This window comes from Corvus moneduloides, chromosome 6, assembly GCF_009650955.1.
Source record: "Corvus moneduloides isolate bCorMon1 chromosome 6, bCorMon1.pri, whole genome shotgun sequence".
Taxonomy (NCBI): Eukaryota; Metazoa; Chordata; class Aves; order Passeriformes; family Corvidae; genus Corvus; species Corvus moneduloides.
Genome location: NC_045481.1, coordinates 7,286,487 through 7,311,061, shown reverse-complemented (window position 1 = coordinate 7,311,061; position 24,575 = coordinate 7,286,487). Strand labels below are relative to the sequence as shown.

Sequence of the window (24,575 nt, the reverse complement as noted above, 5' to 3'; positions counted from 1 at the left end):
AGAAATTAGTAAGAACCATTAAGCATAACTTCCAAAATCAAGCTAGTGTTAAGGATTTGGTCACAGAGCACTATTTTACTTCCTTCCCATGTGTGAGCACACAGTGGCTTCCCCACCATAACTAAATCAAACATGGCATGTAAGTATTGAATTTGCTGAAAAATGGTACCCTTCCACTCCCTGCACAGCTGTTTACTTCTGGCTTCTGTGCTTCTACCTGTCTCAAGAGCCTTGTTCCTTGCTCCAAATTTCTTTCCAGGTACTACTTAACAACATTATTTACTCACTCTTATTTCATATTCATTCTCTTATTCCTACTACACAGTTGTAGATGTCCAGGTCTTTCATAACAGAAAACAACTTCTACAATATTAGATGTACATGTATGCCTCAATATGGAAGCTGAGCCTTACCTTAAAACTGCTAACTTAAAAAATAAAGTATCTTCTGCTTCCTTTTAGCAAAACTTGGCTGCAGAAACTCCCCAGAAGCAACTGTTTGCAATTTTCCCTTAATTTGCAACTACCCCTCCCTTGGCAGCCTGCCAGCAGCTCCTCCTCTGTCCGCTTGGGACATTGGCCCAACACAGTCCACCCAGCCCTAGATAAAAGATCATAATTTTTGCTATTAATAACCAACCCAAAGTTGTTCTTATCTGCCCACTTCTTCGGCTCTGCACCACTGTAATTAATGAACACCAAAAACTCTACACACAATTTTTTCAGCCCTACTGAATGCATTCTGGTGAGTGCCTATGAAATAAAATTAAATTGAAAAGCTGAAGACAACAGTAGCCTCATGTTGACAGGTCACTCTGATTCCAGGTCAAAGCAGACTCTATATTTGGCTGCTTTGATTATAATTGCTTGCAGGATAAAAAATAAATAGCAATTATCTCACTGTCACACAAGAAAAAAAAGACCTAAAAAATGAACCAATCCTAAAGTAACATTGAAAAACAAATTATTTCAAAAGCAATCAGGAGTAGTAAAATTCAGTTTCCAAGTTTGTTTTTAATTGCCAATAGTGTCAACATTAATATTCCTCCTCTATTGGATAATATATCCCTTTTAGTTATGAAAGCATTTAGCAAACTAAAAATGTCAAACTACAATTATACAAGGCTAAACTCAGGGCTGTTTTCATCTCCAGTCCACAGTGCCACAGCTGAGATCCCTAATTACAAGGGTCATCTACACAAGTTGCAGTCCAGCCCATGCATCTTGCCTGCTGTGTCAGTCCCACAGATTTAAGACCAACAAACAAAACAGATGAAGTGTTCAGGGGTGTGATGAAGTTAATCCTTAAGAGGATATAGGAATTAGTTTTTCAAACTAAATTCAGAGCTACCAAGCAAAAGCAAAACAACACAACTGCTGCTCGAAACCATTAAAACACTGCAGAAACAGCACTCCATTTACAGGGTTTACTTCGGTGGATTTTCAGTTTCCAGGTACCACCTTTACTAGCTGAACCTGTACCACGAGAAAATAAAGTACTAAATGGAGGATTATTTTAGCTTTTTCAGACAAACCCAAGTGGTCGGGATCCACCACAGCACCACACATGGATTTATGACCCATCATATTAAACCCAAAGTAGCTAAGCCTTGCAAATCTCTCGGTGCTGTGTTTCCTTCTTCCAAGGGCACGTTTTGTGGCTCCTTGACCTGGGTTAATAAGTCTTTATTCTCAATAACAACTGAGACCATGGAGACTCCCTGAACTGAACCCAGGCCTCCACTCCTGACATTTCAGATATCGTGATGAATTGCTTGGATAATATTCTCCTCAGCGGTCAGCTTTGCCTGCAAATTTAGTGTCCTTTCTGTAGCCTCCACACATTTCACTTTCCACAGTTCTTTAAAGAAAAAATTCAGTTTTCACTTGAGTTTTTTGGTGACTTTTTTTCCTTTTTGGCAGAAGGGCAGGGCAGGAATGTCTGTTTCTTCTTCAGAGTCCACCTACCCTAATAACTGTGAGCGCTACTGGGCTCCAGTTCTGGCAGGTGCAGAAAAGGATCAAATAATTCTTATACCAGCAGGGAGTTTTTTCAGACAGGTTTCCTGAGTGCCTGCAGGTGTCTGAGTCATCATCACCAAACATCACCTCCCCAGTATTGTTTTAGTCCACACTTCATGGGGCTGAGGGTGGTAAAACACTGGAACAGGTTGCCCTGGAAAGGGTGGTGGATGTCCCATGCCTGGAAACATCCAAGGTCAGGTTGGATGGGACTCTGAACAACCTGACCTTGTTGAAGATGTCCCTGCTCATTGCAGGGAGGGTTGGACTAGATGACCTTTAAAGTCCCCTCCAACCCAAACCATTCTGTGACTCTATGATTCTATTTCAACCAAGGTTTAAGAGCAGGATAGTGATCCCTTAGATGGTTACACTTCCGCAGATTCCTTGAGAACTGAGCCCCAGAAAGACAGGAGCAATTATAAATGCCCCTGAAAGTATCTCCCATTCTGAGAACCACCATCTTTTCAGATGCTTGGGAGTGCAGAGAGGAGAGAACCTTGAAAAGAAGCCCCAACAGAAGGAAAACCTTAGACTGGCACCTACAAATGCTGAGGCATCTACGTCAACCACGAAACACAGCCCTCCCTCAGTATTTGGGGAACAACTGTTAATGCAATTCTGTTATTTAGGTACAGAAAAAGGCCCATTTCTAAACCCCCAGCTCAGCTTCTCCTCTTCTCCCTGTCTGCCCAGCTCTGTGCTCCTTAAGCCTAAGCCTAGAGCAGGTAACAGCAGACCTGGACTTCCCATCAAAACAATGGAAAACAATGGATAAAAAAACCTGCTGGGGCTGACTGCTTCTCCTTGCTCCACTGAAAAGCAGGATCTATGCCACAGCACACATATGTCAATTATCTCACACGGCATGACACACCAGAGCCCCTGTTCCACACATCCAACCTCTCCAAGCCAGAGACACAGCCTTGCTGCCACCTCCTTCTCCAATAAGCCCGTGGCCAGCAGCCAGCTGAAGCAGCCAGAGGAAAAAGCAGCTTTTTGCCTTTTTTTCCTCAAGCAAGGGAGGATGAGGCCTTAAGCGGCTGGTTAGACCCATCAAAGAGAAATGTAAAGCTTTTACACTGCTCAAACTGAAAATAAAGCTCATTTTCCACCATGCTTTTATTGGAGAAATTCAAGACAGAAAAGACACATTGCCCACTGCAGTCACAACAAGGCAGGCAAAAAAAATCCAAGCCTGGAAAAGCTTTCAGGATTTTAAAACATTCTGCATTCCAGACCAGAATTTTATCAAACAAACAAACAAACAAAAAGAAGAAAAGAAAAAGAAAAAAAGGAAAAGGAAAGAAAAAGAAAAAGAAAAAGAAAAAGAAAAAGAAAAAGAAAAAGAAAAAGAAAAAGAAAAAGAAAAAGAAAAAGAAAAAGGAAAGAAAAAGAAAAAGAAAAAGAAAAAGAAAAAGAAAAGGAAGAAGGAGACAGAGAAGGACATAAAGAGTCTTTCTCCTCTAAAACAGTTGGGGTAGGAGGGGGATAACAGGACAGCCAGGCTGGTCAGCCAGGTGCTAAGGGCATTCATTCACAGGCAACATGGCCAAGTAAGGTTTAACAGATGGGTCTTCTTCACTTGGCTCAGGAACCTGAATCCAAATTTCCAGTATCTTTTCCTGACCCCAGCACCCATTACTCTGGGGCACTTCTTTTCAACCAAGACTTATGACAAAAATGACACAAATTTTCCTGTAGGGAGTGTCTCTATTGATAACCTGATCCTTTGGAAAATTCCTAGAACAGCCACAAATGCTATAAAAATGTATTCACGTGATTCAGCTTATGCTTTCACTCAAATTTATCCCCCTGATGGCTCTAACAAAATGCAGGTTTCTCTCCAAAACCCCTCTCTAAATTTGTTTAGAAATCTTTCAGCCAAACTCTATGATTAGTTTTCATCCCTTAACCTTTCTAGTTACTCAAGGCATGAATATGGAATGAATTTATGGCATTCCTATCCCTTAATGAAATGCAAAGATCCTACATGAAAAAACACGCACACAGATTTTGGAGTGAGACATGCACATGCAGTGCTCGTGTGTGAGTGATATACATAGCCAAGTAAGAAAATCCTGTCATCTGTAATTCATACCCAAGACTTCAGGTATCAAAAAACTGCACTCAAAGCAGCTGGTGGTCTCATATTACCACGCTGGCTGCAGCAAGCTCTTCACATCTCATTAACGGCGTAATGAAGGCTCAATCAGGGATACAGCCTGTCAAGACTGCCAAGCACCAGCATATAGAGGCCAGAGGAGAAAAATCAGCTTGTACCAAGGTTTTTATTGTTTAGATCTCAGAATTGGGAAAGAGCAAGTCCTGCCACAGAAAATATTTTCCAGTGAGCAAACGGCACACGGAGACAAAGATCAAACCCTCAAAGTGCTTGGAAGGCTTTGCACAAGGAAAGTAGCACCAAGCAGGTCACGCACAAGGCTCATTTCCACAGGTGGGGCACAAAACCTGTGAGGCAATGGAGGTGCTAAAGCCAGAGGCTAGAAGAGCGATCAGGATGGGGACATGCACGCTTGCACTGATGACCAAGTGCCCTTTGAGTATGTAACACAATTAGCACTAAACTCAGCACCTTTATTTCTCATGTATGCAGCAATTATTTGTAATAGGGTTTCATAATGTTCTCTCTACTGATTATATCCCAGAATCAAAGAATAACAGGTTGGAAGAGACATTAAGGATCATCTGGTCCAACCTTTCATAGTCTACACAAGATGGCCCAGCACTCTGTCCAGCCAAATCTTATCAGTGTCCTATTTTGGGATATCCATCACTTCCCTGGGGAGATTAATCTGAAGGATGATCTCACTGTGAAAAAATTTTCTCTTCTGTCCAATCAAAATCTCATCCATTACCCCTTGTCTTTTCCATTTGACTCCTTGCAAAAAATGAGTCTCCATCGTCCCTGGAGCCACCCTTTAAATACTGGAACATGGTGATAAGCCTCCCCTATGACATCTCTTCTCAAGACTGAAAAACCCATATCTTTTTGTATGCAACATATACATTTATGTATTTCCAAACAGTTGGCACTGATGTATTCAGACAAAATCTGAGGAAGAAAGGATGCTGGAAGAAGAAATCAGTACAAGGAGTCCAACAGGGGTCCAACACCCAACCATTGAAGAAGCAACAACTGCGCCAGCAGCGAGCCTGCTGCTCACCATCCTGCAATCCATGCTGGGATCCCGAGTGGGGTCAACAACCCTCCTTGGCACATGCATCTGTCAACAGCCCTTCTCCAACCATCTTTAGCCTGCAGACCCTCAAGCACGCTTCCAGGGCAGCTCAGACCCTGCCAGAAACGTCACATTTCTGCAATCTCCCCTGCCCACAGTGCTGCTGGCACGGGTCATCTGCTGCTGTTGAAAAAAAGAAGGAGGATAGAACACACATGTATCTTTCCTTGCTGTGTGAGGGAGCTGAATCTGCTCATGGAAGGACTGGTGAAGCCCCAAGGCCAGGACAATGGATGAGGTGGGAGCTGGCAGCTGCAGGGGATGAAATGCAGAACACAAGAGTAAGACCCAGGAGGATGAGCCCATCCCCACCTCATATCAGATCACCTTTAGCCACTTTTCACATCCTCCTTGAATAAGAAGCTGAACAGTGCTGGTACACAGGGACAAGGACTACGATCAATGAACAGTGCCTGCATGGGGTCCTTAACACCCACAGAAATCAATGGCAATATCTTTCAACCTCAGCCCCTGTCAGATTATGCTTGCAGCAGTAATGGAGGCGTAAATACGAGGAGCAATAAATGAGCAAACTGCTAACTGTGAAGCTTTCCCATGTATTCTCAGTGAAATTAGCAGTGAATGCAGGTCGCTGGGTGCCTAACCAGGCACAAGATGGTACTTGCTCGGCGATTGCTCACTGCTAAAGCCGCTTACTTTCATGGGGGCATGCAGGAGCACGTTACCACCCACCGCACACACATTACTTGAAATTACTGCCCTAAATGACTGCATGTGAATTTTAATTCAAAACGAAGCCTAAATCAGGTCTCAAACCGTACCTAGATTATGAAGGGGAAGTTATATAAAGTTATTTGGTAAACTACACCCTGTATTTTACCTTTATCTCTGTTATTATCAGACCTTTCCCACTTTTTCTTCATGTGGCAAGAGATGAACTGGTAGAGTGTACAGACCAATGGGGAAAGGACAAGGCGATAGTCAGCAAACACCAGAATGACAGAAACACCAAGAAAGATGACGAAGTATTTGAGGTGGTAAAAAAGGGACATAAAAACAAATTGCAGAGGGAAATTTCACACCAAAGGATGGTATTTCTTGAGAACAAACTCCACGATATTTGACTGTGACAGTCTCCTAAATGAAATGGTGCAATTTTTTTCAGGAACTGAGAATCAGAAAGAGCATGTAGAGTGTGGAGAGGATGCTGGGATGCTGCAGGGTCAGGAAAATGGACAGACTGATGTACCTGATCTCCATCTCTGAAACAGATCTCACCATAGAGCACTTTTATCATGAAGAATAAGAAAGAAGTCGTTTGCAGAGACTCAAACAGTTTTCAGCTTCAAGTCTCTGCAAATTAATACACTTTGTAGGAAAAAACAGTCAAATGTAGTGTTTATTCTAAGCACTTTACTGCCTCAGACTCATTAACCTGGTATCTTACATGTTGTCTTTGTAATGCAAATTTGCTAAAATACTGTGCTTTTCATAAAACATTCATACAGACAAGCTCACACTACTCAAATACCAATTGTAAGTGGAGCAAAAATACACTTACTTTTTCCTAATATTTCGGCTCTGCACCTAAGTCTTATCTGCACAAGCAGTTTGTGAGAAGCCTTCTGCTGTTGCTGCTGCCACTGTAGCACAAAGGTGGAAGATTTCCCAAAGCAGCTGATGTAGGCAATTATAAACTGAATTACCACATGCCAAAGCCAAATAAAAAGACTTTGTAGAAGGTACCTGCAGCAGAGGATTTTTGAGGAAGAGAGATCATTACAGAGAGGAGGAGAGATATCCTGCATTTAAGGCCAAACATTGCACATACTGCACCTGTTTGCAGAGCTCCTCTTTAGGAGCCACCTGCCCTGCCTGCAGCACATCACAGGAGTTTGCTGGGCACCCTCACCGTGCAGCACCAGGCACACTGCTTCCAACTGCTGAACTGGCTGGACAGGATACATCCATCCAACAACATGGGCAGCCCAGCAGGAGATACTAAATCATCTCAATAAGGTCTCCAGCCCAGCTTGACCCACACAGTGAGAGATGCCTCAGGGCTGGAGAGGGCTGAGGGAAGGGACAGGTTCCTGGTTTATGACTTACACAGCTGTGGAGAAGGAGCAGAATATCACCTTAAGGGTTCAGTGTTACAACAGCACTCTCCCTCCTCCAATGGACTTGGATCTTGGAACATGAACTACCACAGCAAAGCCATGGCCTGCTGAGATTCACAATACAAATTGCACTAAACCAAATTCAAATACATAGGACAAATGCAGGAAATTTTGGGAGCTTTCCCTCCTCCCTCCACACTTACCAACTACTTTTGTTTCAAGACAATCTGTAACTGTGTCATCTCAAATTAAACTCTGAGCAACTGCTCTCATCCTGTATTTAGTTTTGAAAACTCCCATTTCTTTTCCAGGCCTGAAGAAGGGCCCACAAACCTGGAAAATGTCTAAGTTTTACAACTGTACCAGTTGGTCTGACAGAAGAAGACACTACCTTTCCAGACTTCCCAGAGCTATGAGGCAGAAGTCAACAACATTGCCTGAGGTGCCAGAATCATCTACACTGGTTTTCATCAGGTTCAGAGCTACAACACAAAGGTAACCAACATGAGGCATCTTAACAAGAGGTTTTCTGTATTCTGCATAATAACATGCCAACTGCAAGCCAGATGTACTTCCCAACCTGTCTGCTAGACCTGGTTCCCACTCACCCAAAACACATCAAGGTTCCATTACAGCTTCTGAGCACAGGGGACTTCCTGAAGGAAACCAGGTCCTCAGGGGGATGATGCACACACACATCACTGGGATGCACCCACACCACACAGGCACAGCATGGCAAGGGCCTGGAGGTTGGGAACTGCACCCAGAACGACTACCCTGCAGTACAGGCATAACCAAAGTGAATCAGGCTTAACACGAAACTTTTAAATTGTTAAAATAAATTAGCAGTCACAAACACAAAACAAAACAAAACAACAAAGAAACCCATCCAAAAAAAACCTCAAACACCCTCCTCACCACCCAAAGAAAACCTCCAAATCCAACAAAGATTCGGGCAGGACCTATAATCAAAATAAAACTGAAACAGTAATTTTGCATATGAGCTTCATAACATGTTAAGAAAATAAGTACTTGTTCAAACACCTGCAATGATTTCTCAGATTCAGGAGAAGAGAGTGAACATACTGAAACCTGGTTGGTTTCGAAATTCAGTTCATTTGGCACATCCTCCACTTTTGCAAGAAAACAAACAGCAAAGGCAGACAAGCCATGGCATGAGCAGCTCTGCACTCTCCTGCCCACCTGCCTGAAGCCCGACTCAGAGGAACCTCCCTGGCTACATCAGCTTAGCTTCATCTTTACACTCAGTCCTCAGCCTGTCCATTAAAATGGTCAATAGCAATGCCAGCTGAGAAACGTCCATCACTGGGAACTCCTTTTTACAGGTCACTGGCCAACCAGACAACAACAGCTTCTAGCCATGACTGACCTCTCTGCGACACGAACCGCTGATTTCCAGAAGAAAGACAAGCCATGAGCCATCCATTTTCTTAATCATAATTAAAACAAAACCAAAACCACTCAACTGTTTCTATATGAATTTGTTTGTACAAAATAAAAATGTGCAATCATCCTGCTACTTTTCTGGAGACTGAACACTAATGTAATGAGAATCTGAATGCATTCAGTTCATCTACTGTTGAACAGAAATCAGCATCACAACAGTCTGGATAACGAAATGTTCTGCTGCACAGACCTCCAAGCAAGCTGACAAAACAGATTCAGATGGGTGTGTCTTATGATGGAAAAATTAACTGTGATAAAGAATAAAATGCCCCTTAGATATGTTGTTTTCAGAGTCATTAAGATGCAAAAGGAGTTTTAAAAAAATGCCGTCTCCATAAAGTTCAAGCTCATGTATGAAAAAGCAAACAAACCTGCCTGGATGACTGGCTGTTTGCAATACTGGCTCTGGCAACACTGGCTTCTTTAGTTGATCAGTCCTGCTCCCAACTGTGCTATACAGAGCTGTATGATGCAGATAGATCTGGGGGTTTTAAGAAAAATGGAGCAAAACCAGCACAACACACACTGAAGTCTGTATTAAAGAAAAAAGCTTAACACCAGTTACTTCCTCTTGCAAACATTAAAAATGTTTGCTATTTGCAGAGATTCTCAATCAGAGACAGACTGCATCATGTTTGACTCCAGTGAAATGTCTCCTGAGAAAGTCTGCCTTGATCTAAGATTCTCATACTTGGGTTTTAATTTCCAGTTATATTTACAGGAATCTGCTTCCTCCAATTTCCTAATTGAGAATCCATGGCTTGAAATATGCCCATCAGCTATCATATGACTGCAAATCAACTATCTACTTAACCAAGAGATACACACTCTCAGGCTTCAGAAAATAATTAGGCACCCCAGATTTTCCTGCAGCTTCCAGAAGAGCAAATGTCAACAACCACATCAACAGCCAAGACCACTGGTCCCATCCAGCCTCACAGCTCCTGTACCCCGACGTCTCAGTGATTCACAGAATTGCTACCACAGTAACCAGAAAGATACATGGAAATGACACAACAAACCCACAACTGGCTGCCTGTGTCCAGTTCCTGCTCTGAGCTGAACTCCTACTCACCAGGCTCTTGGTCCTTAGTGGATATGCACTCTTTGATGGACTCGGTTATGCCAAGACTAGCAGCAGTGGGGAGTGGGCCAAGCAAGGATTCCAGTGCAGGGGGTCTTACAAGAGTTTCATTTCCATTTCTGCATTCTCCATCTTCATTACTTTTAACTCTATCCTTCTCACTAAGTTCATCATAAAAGTCCTTGTTTAAGTGATTAGCAGCTGCTTCTAGTTCCTCATCTTCTGCCTCCTCCTCTCCAAGTATGCTAGAGGCATTATCTTCTATAGAATCTGTAAGGGGAGAAAACCCAACAGATCACTGCATACCATCTGTTACAGAAACTAAATAAATAGAGAAGCACTCAAAAATCTTTAGAGGTAATCTGTAAAAGAAATACACAATATTTTAGTTCAATGTATGAATACATGGAGTTTCCAGATGCTCTTCAAATTCATTACCTTGAGTATTAAAATGTATTTTTGTGACTACAGTCATCATTTAAAACAGAAGCATCATCTTATCACATTAGGTAAAAGGGCTTTGTGAGACAAGTCAGCTATTTCCTGGTATAACTGCAAATTAAAAATAGCCAGTTCAACCTGCACATAGCCCTTCCATATGGGAAGTCAACTGGGGAATTTGGCGACAGAAGGGTCTAGATACTGGTCCACTGCACTTTCAGTGATGAAAAGAAACATTCTCAGGTGCCAGTGCCAAGCTTATACTGCACCAGGAAAGAAAAACAACTGAAATCATTAATGAACTATCCCTGCAATGAACAATGTGGTTGTTTTGAAGACTCATTTATGAACCACCTATTTGGCAGAGAGAACCCCAATGCAAGAGATCTTGTACTGTGAAAACATATATATGATCACATTTATCACCGTAACATTCATACACTTCAGACTGCCAGATCTGAACTCAATACTATTTAAGGAGTCATCAGACTTTATAGACTTACCATCTTTAGTGAAATTTGCAAATACGCCTTTTGCTTTCGGTCTACTGTTTTCTAATTCAATCTCTATTTCATCTTGGTAGCTCGATATTTCTCCTGTGGTGTTGAAATAAAAGTAAAACTCAGCAATCATTGATGTAATATTGAAGAAATGAGTGATATGTTACACTAAACACAACTTATACCTTCAAAATCCTCCAGCTTTTTTGATAGTGCCTTCTCAAGCTGAAATGACAATAAACAAAATAAACATTAAATTACTAAAAAAATATGCACAATTTTGAACTGTTTGTGAGCTGTATATAGACACAAAGAATGGCAGGGTATTTCAAAAGCATAAGCAGGTTTTGAATCACCACTGAAATTACTTTGTAGTGTTAGACAGGTATGACAGACAGGTCTCAAAATACTAACCAATTTCAAATGTTATCTCCCCCATCTCTATACTTCAAAAGGAGCCTTCTCTCTGGCAAGCTGCAAATAAAAGGCCTCATTCTCCAGCAGTCAGACTCTGTGACTGTGCCTATAGATGTGGGAAGTGCAAGGACAGTGCTAAGACTGGAGTGTCCACACCAGACAGAGCACACTGGTGATAGCAGCGTGAAGCTCTGACCTACAGCACCTGGCTGGTTCTTGAGAACATCACTAATACCCCTACAGACCTTAAATGATAGCACAGTTAGAGCAAACATAAACCCTAACAAACCAATAATGTAAGAATTGACTATGACAGCAGTAAAATCTTCTCTGCTGCCAGCTTTACTTCATGATTTGTAAAGAAATCAAGCCACATGAGAACTAATCTCTGTGGAAGCAGGTGGTGTACCACACAAAACCACCAGCAGTCTCATTGAAGTAAATGGGTTATTGTTTTCCTATCTATTTAAATAAAGTTCCGTGTAATGGCACTTCTCCTGATCACAGGTATCACCTTAAAAACAGTGCACATTTCTGATCTGTGACATTTTTAATTGGGAAACTATCCCAGTGTTGCAGAACGGAATGGGTTAAACATGAACTTGTTCAAAATGGTACAGCACGAGCTATGAGAAAGATGCAGATAGAAGAAACTGCAAAAATCACATCCTTTTGCACAGAACAGAACACCACGGTGAAGACTGCAGAACATCCTGCAGCAAGATAAGCAAGTGCACAAAAGGAAAAGTAACATTACAGCTTGCTATGCATTAGCTAGCACGGACAGAACAAATGGAAATTGTTATACAGAGGCTTAAACAGTATAAATATCTGTGCCTCTGTTCAATAAATGTCCTTCCATCACCGATGCTTGGTCCATGTGTGTTTCAATCGTTATTATCCACTTGCCAATAAATCAAAAAATATCTTTAGTTAATGGGTATCGTATGCTCATCTAACTAATGCTCATCCTTCTCTCAAGGACTTCGAAATAAATGTACTAAACCTTACCAAGGGCTGGTCAGTTAGGATTTAGCATTAACTGATTCAAAAGGGAATGCGCAGAGGGAGGAGAGAGAAAAGAAACACAGAAGATATCAGATTCAGAATTTACCTGCTGTATCTTCAATTTTTTTTGACCAGCTGTAAACGAAGGAGGATCACATTCTTCTTCCAAGTCAATCTTCATAAACTCATCTATGGTTAGCTGACTGGTTGGTGTATCTTCAAACTCTGTCAACCTACCAAAGCATACAGCACATGACCAAAACATCCTCAAGAACTCCTTTGAAAGTAACAAAATTTGCAAGCTGCCAAGCTATGGAATAAACATGTCATCCTTAGCAACTCTGGCTCAAACACAGACTACGTTAAAACTGAAGTGCTACTAATTGTTTCATCTGCTGCAAAGAAAGTATCTTTTCATATCCCAAATTAGCTTTTGATTTATTAGAGTATGTAACACACTTTTTTTTTTGATGAACAAAGATTGAACAGAAATACTGCAGACCCTACGGTCAATTAAGTAGAGACAAAACTAAGACAATAAACACGGCTCATTCCTCCCCTCTTGTTGCTTTTGTTATCAACAGTAACAACAAAATGGATTCACCAAATGAAATATCTGTCATCATAGTTTAGGAGTATGCTCAAAAATCTTCCTGATATGTCAGCATGATTAATTTACACAAAGCAAATGTTAAAGTAACGTCTCTTAAGCAGGCTGGAAGAGGGACAAGAAATAACCTTCCCAGGACACACAGAAGCAGTGGTAAAATAAATTGATCATTTTCACATCACACAGATGAAATAGATGGATGAACATAATTTGACAATAATAAACTTTGAATTTGTTTAATGTTTGCATTTTAAAAGTCCCTACCTATGTGAGAGACAGGACTGGCTTCATGGGGAATTGCCATGAAAGCAGCTGAATCTTTCAGAGGAATTCAATCTTAAATAAGATCACGTGGTCATAACTTAATCCACAAATACCAGCATTTTATACAGGTGGCTGAGAATGAGCACATCCATTTTACAGATGGAGAAAATGAGACAAAAGGTTAAGTACAAAGCCAGGTCAGGAAACGTCTGGCAGAATGTTCCTCTGACAGAAAGTGCCCTTTTAATAATATCAACATTTTCCATGGGAAAATGGCAATGATGGGTCTGCAGCTGCTTCGCTGGAATATTCCCATCTTCCAGAGGAAGCAGAGCTGACAAAGGCTTCCATCTGCAAAGCTTAGGAACTAAAAATGGTGATTCAGTGCTCTCAGCACGGGACCTTTTTGCATTTCTCTCCCCCTAAAAACAGTTGTGGTTTTCTCCTCAGTTTTCTCCTCTACCTCTGGTTGCAATGAAACTCCTTCCGAAGGAGGAATTTTCTCTAGGACAGAAATTCAGTTTCTAGCCAATACCAGGGTCAACGCCAAGAGCACGGAGCCACATTCTCCTGCTATATCCTCATCAGTCTCTGTGTTTCTTCCTTTATAAATTGAGGAGCAAGACAAGACAGCCCGTACGCAGGGGTGTAGACAGGCTGTAACTTTGCCCGGAGGCATCCCACTCCTGGAGCAGAGGCCAGAGGACACAGGCAGCATCTCATGCCATGAAATGCACAGAGAAAGCTGGGCACCTCTGTGTAACTCCAACAGCAAGCAGCACTGAGCCGGTGCATGGCTATGCCAGCCAGAATTAGTGCTGCTGAGGATAAGAAAGCCTCTGAAAACTAGACTTGCTTTTGGAATTCAAGCATCTCCACAAAGCTCCAAATTAGCCATGTACTTGAGAGTGACTGACAGCCCAAACTCTTCCCTCAGAGTACCAGGGACCAGCTCCCTCCTCCTCTCTTTCAGATCAAATTGGAAAGGAGAGGAGGATGCTGTTGGCAGCAGCAGCACCCAGCTTTTAATTAAAAGACTAGAAATCTTTCTCGGCGTTAAAGGGCTTCCAGAATGCATTACCCGCCTTCCAGGAGGGAGCCACATCTATCAGGCTAGAGGTAAAACCTGGCTAGGGCACTGTTATTATTATTTTAATTCAGGATTCACTTAATGTCAAGCCCATCTATCATTTGAGGAGCATGGATCTTCCCAGTCACCATCATTAAAGAACAGCCATCCATCTCTCCACGAATTAATCATGTACTCACAGACAGCCCCACTTCAGCAAGACTCTTCCTCCCAACCAGCCTCGCCTTGTTAAGTATTACTCTCCTCCCAGTGTTAAAAGCCAAGGTGCACTTTGGCAAAGACACACAGTTTGTTTACTCAACACTTGCTCCGAGTGTGAGATGAGCTGCCAGAGCCAGAGCCCCACCAAAGTGGCACCACCTCTGCGCATGCCAAGCAGCCAGGAAAGCACCAGGAGCAGAACCCATGAAGTCAGGCTGGGGACAAGATGACCATGCCTGGGTGTCAGCACCTAACCCCATGCACGTCTGCCTGCAGACACTTCAGGCTCTGTCTGTCCCTCTCCTGTCCACAGTGTCATCTGACTCACATCACGTACCCTGTACCCATCAGAGCTCAGCCCTGGGGTGAGCCAATGTGCTGGAGCCAGCACGATCTCCAGCTGAAGCACCAGCTTCCACCCTGAGCTGGAATGGCAGGATGGGTCTCTCCCTACACCTTTGGCGTGTCTGCACTAGGACAGGGCAGAGCTACATCGTGTTTGCTGCCAAGGAGCTCAAACCCACAGCACGGCACGGTTCAACCATCTGACCGGGCCACCAGCACCCAGTCCCATGCCCGTGCCCTCCTTTCCTCAGTCCTGATGTGAGCCAAGCAGGGTAGGGCTGACCACCCGGTGGGGAGGGCTGCCAGCATCACAGTTTAAGCACAGACTGGTGGTGATACAAGTTTAGAGCACCATGTTATTTTTTCACTTCCCTCAGGTCTTGCCACCAAGGCTCTAGCCCTCCTCTCAAAATGAGGAACCATCCCTGATGGTCAGGATACCAGCTTGAGCATCATCTCCGTGGGAGAGCAAGCTGCACACTCAACATTTTCTCCTTTAACTTGATATAAATAAATACCTGCGTTTACCAACCACTCGCCTGCCTCAACATTTTACATTGGCTGATATCCTGTCTACAAATTTTTAAACATTTCTTTAATTTTATCCACTGTTTGGACACATGCCACCAAGGCAACAAACTGATGCTGCAGCAGTCTGCACCACATGAAACAAAGCAGCATTAGTTTGGCAGTTAAGAAAAACTGACGCAACCTTAATTATAAACACAATATTTTTGGGGGCAAGGGAGTGGCTTCATGAAAAAAAAAAATAGCTACAGGCTATTTTTCAAGTCCCACATAAAAATGCTATCCACGTTCATTTTTCACTTTTGTTAACCTACAAAAATTTAATAAGAGTTGCCACTTTAAGTTATGCACAGACAGAGGGAAAATAAACAGATATACAAATTAAAATATTATTTCCTTGGCATAAATTCAAAAAGGCTCTAAAAATTGAAATTTGGCAGACAAGGATCTTCTATTTATAGTCAAAGCAGAGGCAACCACTGCAGCTCAGGCTAAGATTCAACTTCCAGGATAAACCGTCCTCTTATAGTTTCTCACAGCAAACTCTTTCAAGCAAATTCCTTTGGGAGAAAAGTTTTTCCAGAGCCTGGTGTCATCTGCCTCTAACTTCAACCCTTTTTTACAAAGAAAAATTTCCACAGTTGTTGTTTCATCCATTTACAGACAAAACCACACCTCTGCTTCTGATAAAGCACTTTTGTGCACAAACCAGCAAACCGATTCTGTTCACACTTAATTTAACTCCCAATAAGGGAAAATGGGTCAATCATTTTGAAGTTACATGCAATGTCCTTTTTACTTCGTTTTGTTCCAGGGATACCCTCCAGTGGAGACTCCTGAATCCAGTCTACAGTGATGGAAAAAACAGACTCGTGTGTGCAGCTGAGGGCTCGGTTTTAATGTTTAATTGAGATTCTGCAAGCAGTGGGGTGCGACGAAGCACACAAAAGAACAAGGACTTCTGGAGTCCAACTCACAAATGCTTCAGAAGCCCAAGTTCAAAGCCCAAGAGGGACTTCTAAGCAGAGACCATTTAGGAACAACCCCGGTGTCCTCCTACCTATAGACAATAATCATCAAGCTCTAGAAAGCAGGCAGCATGAGCAGAGATTATGTTGTGCTGCATCTCCATACAGAAGGGCAAACAAGTTACAACTTCAGAGACAGTTGTTTTTTAAAGAGGGAGCATGGGGTTTAGCCTGAGCCATCAGCCTTTAAGTTACCTGTTGTGAGAGGTCTTTTTAAAGTATTTAAAGTATTTTATCAATACTTTAGAAAAATAATAAGCTGAATATGACACACTGTTAGCAGAAATACGTGAAAAAAAATCTTTATTGCAAGACAAACTGGTGCTGGTAATTAAAACTCCCCTGAGTTTTCCCAAATTAACAATATAATTAAAACCATAAATAATAACTTACATGGTATCTACATAATCTTAACTGTCATATCAATTACAAATATTCTAGTAATAGATCAGCTGATTTGACACCTCAGACAATTCCAAACTCTGGAAAAGTAAGGGATGTACTTTTGTGTCTTAGTGAAGAACCAGAATACTGCAGAACATCCCCACTGTTTTAACTTGACCCTCATCAGTGCTTCCAAACCTGTGCACTCACAGGAGAGAAGCTCAGCATTCACACTGGTGTTCAAACCATCACTGTTTCTATACCACAAATCTAACCATCTATTGCATCATCCTTCTCTCCTTATTTTTTTCCAAGCCATACAATGTTTAGACATGAACTATTTATGGAAGTATGTGAACACATACCCTAAAAGTGATACTCAATATAGAACATGTATCAGAAACAGTTATTAAATGCTTCCTACATGACATAACAAAAACTTTTTCCAGTAGCCACCAGTAAGTAAACAGTACTTACCAGTAAGTAAACAGAAGAGTAATCTCCTGATATGTAAACATTGTACATATATATACTTTTACATGTACTTTCAGCAATATAAAAGGTAGTTTTAAGCCTGTATGAATGAGCAGCTCATTACTAAAGGTAAGGACAAAATCAGAGGTGATCCAGTTGCTGTAGTTTTGCAACTTATAACTTATCACTCGAGCTGTGGTAAATTAGCCTGTCTGTTCCCTGCCCAATACAACTGTTAAGAGAAATATTCTCACCTTTAAACAACTTCCAACATTAATATACATCACCTTTTTTGCAATGGACTAAGAGCATACACACACAGTCATTTACTGCCAATTAATAGGTGAGTGATAATTTATGGGGCTCATTTGCTGGCAACTCCCTGATGTTTCTCTAAGTATTAAAAACAGGTACCTCTAAAGATTGTACTAAATAAAGCACCCTTTAGAATTAGTTCCTGTTACTTGCTCACACCAACACAGAGATTTAAAACTGTCACAAATTCATTAGCATAAATTTTAAAGACCCAATTCTACAAATGCTTACACACAGAGTTAACTTGCATTAACACTTGTGGCCCACTGTCAGCCCCTGGATAATCCCACTAGCAGACATCCCTGGGCATTCCAGAACTCTCTCAGTCCAAACCACCTGAAAATTTTTGCTCTTTTTTTTCCCCCTGATTCAAATGCTCACACCATGCTAACGAAACAAAACGTGTTAGCATTCCTTAAAGTTCTGCTTCATTAGTGTGGTTCCTCTGCTGTGGTCTGCCAAAAGCACTCTATGATCTCCTGGAAAAGAAAAATAGAGCTGCTTAATTTCTTAACAGCCACTCAGATGAGGAAAGTCAAACAAAGGAAAACTATTTACAAGATCTAAGCCTGAGTTAGTGTGAATAAGTTACTGACTGTTTCAAAAGTAAGAGTCACCAATTTTGAAATTATATTTTTAAGTATGATGTACTAAAATGTATTAGGGATCTAATTAATGTATTAACTTGCTAACTGTATAGAAGCTGGATTTATAAAAAGGAACATTGCCTGTGAAATTGGATTCCTCAGAAATAAAACCTTTTTTTATTAAACCAGACAATCCACCTTAGAAAGGTATGCAGTATCAGCCCACATGGATCAAGTTGTATTTTACTCACCATACTAGAAAGGTTTCTAGAAATCATCTGTAAGCCATTTGAATTGATTTAACTGGAGACATGAGATATTTCTCAATTTAGCTTACGGCAGCAGCCACCAGTGAAGGAGCTGCTTGGTTGCTGAGCTGAGATCAGAGCAGGCATCACCACAATCTCCTTCACATGAAATAAATTTCCTGGCATTCTAAATGCTTCTCTCCACATCACACTTCAACCAAGAGCCCTTACACAACTCTGGCATTCTGAGCATCCTCGGCCCCTCCATGCTCAAACACCTTAGGTCACCAGCTCTCACTGATCCACAGGATACCCTCCACAGAATTTTAGCACGGCTGTACTTGGATCACAGCCCAACACTGACTTCCACACACCTTTCCCTTTGGTCCCGGCCTTGATAGGGCTTTGATGCTTTGAAAAACAACAACCTCACAGCCACCTCACAGCTACCCAAGTCCTTGTTTCTTTCCCTTCTCATCCTGACTCCAGACTCATGTACGGACCAGCTCCTCGCCTTGCCTGCTCTCACAGGCATCTCTCCAGCTTGAGACAGCAATGGGAGCTTGGACATGAGGCTTATGCCAGCCATATATTACAGAAATTAAAAAAAAAAAAAGAAAAGCTGCAGGCAGTACACTCAGTACATTTATCTCTATGCATAAATCTTTAATTTTTCCAGAAAATTATCACCTCAGTCATTGAAAGAGCTGTAACAGGGTCCTCAGGATATAAGCAAAGGACCACATTTATCAAAGTCCCTGCAGCATCTACAACTGGTAAATGAAGCTCCTTCGTAAAAGGTCTTGTCTTCCTTCCCGAAACACTATTAGGCTGTGAGAAAAAAAGCATTCACCCCAAAAATGAGATGTTTAAACGCATTCCGGCCTTTCATTCCAATTTCTTCTAAATGAAGCTTTACTGCTTCTGAAGTTCATCACAAATAGGTTTTTTAGCAGACAGTACTTTATGGAACTGAGAAGAAGTATTTTTTATGCAAAAAGCAGTTCAATTTAAAGATAAAGTGAGCAAGCCAAAGCGGCAGAATGCAAACGTTAGGAAAGATAAGCTGATTTTTTTTTATTTCTATGGAAGAAGTGCCTAAGATCTTCAAACAGGCGTAAGGGCCACGCAGTATTAGATAATGCACAATGGACAAGTATTACAAGAATTATTCTTACTAAAGATAAGACAAAATTTAGAGCACAGAGAAAGCATGCAACAGGTGAATAAAAAGATGAAGGGGTAGAGCATTTAAAGGTTAAAAAGGCAGAGGCGAAGACACGTGCATTGAACATAGGCACAAATGTGAGGACTGAACTAAATAAAAGGATTGGGTTTATTAAAAGTTAATTTCTGCTACCTCCACGGATGATTACATAGAAAATAACAATTTGACTAATTAGTTAATATTTGTACAGTACTTTGAATATATAAAGTGATATATAAGTTAATATAATTTCAATTAGACTGGAAATGAGATAGAATTATCAGTGCATTTATTAATATTTAATAAGTTCGCTTTCAACAACAGCAACAAGCTTTACATTTTAATTGTGTGCTTCAAAACATAAAGCTAGAAGGCCCTGTGAAGTAACTACAAAGTTTTCTCTACCACTATTACCAAAACCCCACACATATTAAAAACAAACAAGCACTGCTTTTTAAGCCAAATTAAGAACTCTTGATTGGAAGATGAGTGACTGCACACATGGGCCATGCCTTGTCGCTTTTTCCTTCCAAAACAGGTTCTCCTTATGACCAGGTTGTGAATTTTTATAACCTGGAGATATATCACATTTTTGTGAACCTCCTCCTAAGAGCTACTCCTCCGGCTCAGAGCAGTGAAAGAGGACATAGCCTCCAGGCACGCGGGCTTGGTGTTCTCCAGCTGACTGAGAACAGGGTGAACTAATCCAGTCCCACCAGCTGCACTGCCCAGGACCAGAAATAGTGCCCTTCTCAGGGAAGGGCTGCCAGCCCTTGCTGAGGGTCTCCCCAAAACAAGAATTCCCAATCAGGATTTCCTAAACAGCATCGTTCCCGCATCCTCATCCACACATTCCTGTCCCCTGCCAGGCAGAGGCACATCGTACAGGGCCTTTCCTTGCAGATTTCTGCCATGGGCACCAAAAGTAAACCCAGCTTCCAGTGGTCTGTGCTTCCCCAAGAAGCCAACTAGGAGCTAAATCAAACCACACAGCAGAACCTGCAGGCTGGAAGTGTCAGCATTATCTGGACTCATGTTGGGTTTCACTTCCAGAGCTGTCAGGGCAAAGCCATCAGCAGTGAGCACAGCATCCAACACCTTCATAAAACACAAAGCAGCAGCAGCAGCTCCTTACCAACCAGAGTAACTATAATTAAAAGGAAATAAAACTGCACATCAAACTGAGAAGCAAAGGAATTTTTAAGACTGTGAAATAAGTTCTTATTCATTTAGACAACTTCTATTTGATGGCATTTTGAAAGGAATTCTTGAAAGAAAAGGAAAAAAACTGGAGTGCAGAAAGAGTTATTCAAAGGTATTTTTTTTAATTTGCCTTCGTTAAATGCTATATAACATGCTCGTATTTGAAAAACATCAATCAAATTTATAGATTCGTGATAAATAGTTGTAATTATAGCTGCCTGAAAATAATTCAGCTGTCACGTTTACCCTGTCAAAGTAAATAAGGCTGTCATTTTAGTTGATGTGTGTGACTTGAGTAAACATTTCAAAGTATGAATTTTGAAGCAAGATCTTCTCGCCTGAAACAATTGCTCAAATTAATTTTCCTTCCAACTCTAATTTATTATGCTCATTTTCTTAGTAAGTACAAATTCTTTAGCTATTTAACCAGAGCATCTTGGAGTAGATTGTGGTGCATAACTCATTAATCATAGAAAATGCACAACTAAAACACATGACCTTTTGGCCAGAAGAAAAAAAGTGGCATTGGTACTGCTCCATCCTTATAGCTGTAGTACCTTAAAGCATTTAAAACACTTCAAATTTATCCCTATACCATGCATAGGTGGAAAATAGCATCATTCCTGTTCCACTAATGAAGATCTGGGGCAAAAACATTTTCCACAATTAATAAGTGACTATTTTTAAGAGGTATTAGGCTTGGTTCAATATGCTTAAGCTGCTTCCAGTAAGATGAAGAGAGACACTAAGGAAGCTTTCTATGGACAAACCTTGGGGGAACAAATATCAGAATATATTGGTGATAGAAAAATTTCCAGCTGTGGGCAACAGAAATCATGGTATTTCAGTTAGATCATTTTTTACTCAACCTATGGGGAAAGAGTATGTTGCAACTTTTCAAAAGTAAAATGACAGAAACAGGATATCTGCTTACATCATTAAAATATGGAAAATGCTACTTGATCTTTAAAAAAACAAACACACGAAAAGTACTTGGAAAATTCCCACTTTCAGGGGATCCTTCACTGAACTTGTCATTAGACTCACTGTGCTGTCTTCAATTTATTAGCAGTGCAACACTACCAAAAATGAACACTGCAGCAAAATATTTTGAAAAGTTCTGTTCAGTAAAAGCTTAAAGACAAGACTCTTCACCAGTGGATTCAGGATTAATGAAAAAATCACAGTAGACTGTCAGCTTTGAGAATCAATAAATTATTTTTTCTGAGGACATGACAATACTGTTAATATTACTGACACAGCTTTTTTTGCCTTACCTGTTAAATAGGCGCAGTGCTCCTTACCATCTGTGCTAAGCATTTGAGGCCTTACATAAGAGGCAAGGAGGTGTTAGTACTTTAAAATGACCATCTAAAACAGATACTTTTTAAATTCGTGGCACGTGTGAAAATAACCTAATTTTCTCCAATGCACATTTATTTTAGACTGTGTCACTGTTCAGTACTGTAAATGAAAGATAAAAGCAATAAGACTGCACTGACCTTTTCCTTAATGTAGACTCACAAACCTTCACCACCCTGATGACCTCTTTAACAGTCCGTCGGAAATCATGCATTCTTGCCGCCACTAGCAGAGCTAGAGAACAAGCAGGGAAAGTTAATATCAAAAAGAGGGAAATTTCCTGAAGAAAAGCAGAAAACAGTCAGGTAACCATACCCTCTCTGTGTTCCTGCCTTCAGCTAAATAGCTAGAAATGCTTATGCTCAGCTGTGTCCTTGAATACTGGTGATGGACTTGACTTTAAAAAATTTGCTTTCTACCCACTAAGCTGAGCACAAATTGCACCCTGAAAAATTCCGTGCTTTAGTATTGTCATCTACAGCACAAGAACATTTCAATGATCACTTATTTTCAGTTATCATGTTTTTAGCAGAACTCACTGAATTCTGTCCTGAATAAGATCTCCAGAGAAACACTGAATGTGCCTAAGCTGGTCTCCTCATTGCTGCCACTACCATCCCTGTCTTGCTGGTGCCCAAGTGCTCTCCTGCAAGATGCTCTGGACAGCCAGATAACCAGTTGCATTTACATGGTGTGTTGATTCAGAGTACCAGCTCTGCTTTGAAGCACTACCCCCACTCATCATACAGTAGCTCACTGTGCAGAGCAGTTTTAAGCATACAAAAGTGCTTTTTTACAGAAGAAACTAAACCAGAGCTCCACTTCTGGTATGTGTTTAAAGTGTTCCTAAAGGGAACATCAGGGCTGAACTAACAACTGGTCCTTCAATCTACGTGTGGCACAGACATTTAGGCCAGGGAACCAAACTAAACCCAGTCCACAGTCCAACATGTGAGCTGCATATTGCATGGATGGATAGAGGGGGCTCAGCACCACCTGCTTCCATCTATTGATCCATGTCTGTTGAATTAAATTATTTGCTTGTGTGGACACAGCCCATGTAGCGCATCAAAGAGCAGACCGCTCTCCCATAGTCTATACTCAAATTTTTAGCAATGTGCAACAATCAAGTACTATTAACAAAAAGGGGCTAGAAATGTCAAAAAGATTGCATAGTCCTGGGTATCCAAAGGTTTTGAGCATTACTTTTCATTCGTGCATACGCATGTAAGATCTTTCAAATAAAATAAAGCACATACATGAACCCTGTGACTACCTACACTCTTTGTTACTCTGACCTCACTGGCTACTATCTTTTAACGTGGCCCTCCCAAACCCATAGGTTTTATGCAAGCATCATGACAGCAATAGATCTTGGAAAAAGATGAAGAAAGAGAGAAAAATAATTTCACAAAACAGGTCAAAGAGGGCACTTCTTGCATAAGACTCTGTGTAAAGACATAAATCAAACTGCTTGCACTAATGGTGTCATTTTAGCTGACAAAAAAACCTTTTAGCAGTTAGAGCCTGCAGAGTGGGGGCAAGAAAAGCACCAGAAAGGAGCTTAAAAAAAATCCAAACTGTAAGCTACAAAGAATCTGAGCAAGTACTGTAGGAGCAAGGGCAAAAACGAAGTTAGAGTTTCAGAAGCTATTTCGATGAAGACCTATATAATCTGTAGATGCCTGAGAGAACAAAACCCCAAGAATGTAGATACCACCAATGAAAGGGGAAAGTCCTCATCTGTTCCAGGCTTTCCCATCCCACCTGCTGTGGGGGAAGGGATATACCCAGGCTCTGACATACCCGCTCCACAGAGCCCCGAGGGCCGGCGGCCGGTGTGCATCCAGTCCCGCTTCATCCTCTGCAGCAGCCTCAGAGCTGTCATGGACACCTCGTGGTTCTTATCCCCAAACTCCAGCATGTGTGCAAAACGAGGAATATACAAACATGGATCTGCAACAGAAAGGAACACAATTATGTCTAACCCTACCATCGATTTAGGAAACGCAGCGCAATGAGGCTGCTGTGTTTGTCTGGCAATCACATACTGTGCTGCAGGGCCAGATCCCCTGACCACCAAGCTTTAGAAGCACCTCTTTAGATAACCTAAAACAAAATACTTTCTTGCTTTATAGACAAGAGATCTTTAAAACACTGCACAAGCATTCTTACACACTTTTCAGTGCCCAAGGCTGCACAGGCTGACTCTGACAAGTGAGCAGTGTTACTGGTATCAGTGAAATCATGCCCAAAGTGAAGCATTTACAAAAGCTTTTGCAGAATAAGGACATGATCTAGGCCCAAAACTTCTAATGTCTCTCAAAAAGTAACAAGGTAACTTGCATGTTTCATCTCAAACCTAACTACAAAGTAAGCTTCAAAAAAATTTATTTGCTTAAAATCCTCCCTAACAGAAATGTAGTTACCTTCAAAGGTAATTCTAG

At 41.3% G+C, this 24,575-nt stretch overlaps 1 protein-coding gene across 2 annotated transcripts in view; it reads right to left on the bottom strand.

Annotated features, from left to right (window-relative positions):
• The window catches only part of BRF1 (BRF1 RNA polymerase III transcription initiation factor subunit), a 172,830-nt gene that overhangs the window by 62,278 nt on the left and 85,977 nt on the right, over positions 1-24,575 (bottom strand). For both annotated transcript variants that reach the window (XM_032113505.1, XM_032113507.1), the window contains 6 exons: positions 23,935-24,084; positions 22,269-22,362; positions 12,389-12,515; positions 11,043-11,082; positions 10,861-10,953; positions 9,908-10,186 (listed from right to left, as the gene is read on the bottom strand). In XM_032113505.1, coding sequence (XP_031969396.1) covers positions 9,908-10,186; positions 10,861-10,953; positions 11,043-11,082; positions 12,389-12,515; positions 22,269-22,362; positions 23,935-24,084 — 783 coding nt within the window. The remainder of the gene's footprint in view (positions 1-9,907; positions 10,187-10,860; positions 10,954-11,042; positions 11,083-12,388; positions 12,516-22,268; positions 22,363-23,934; positions 24,085-24,575) is intronic.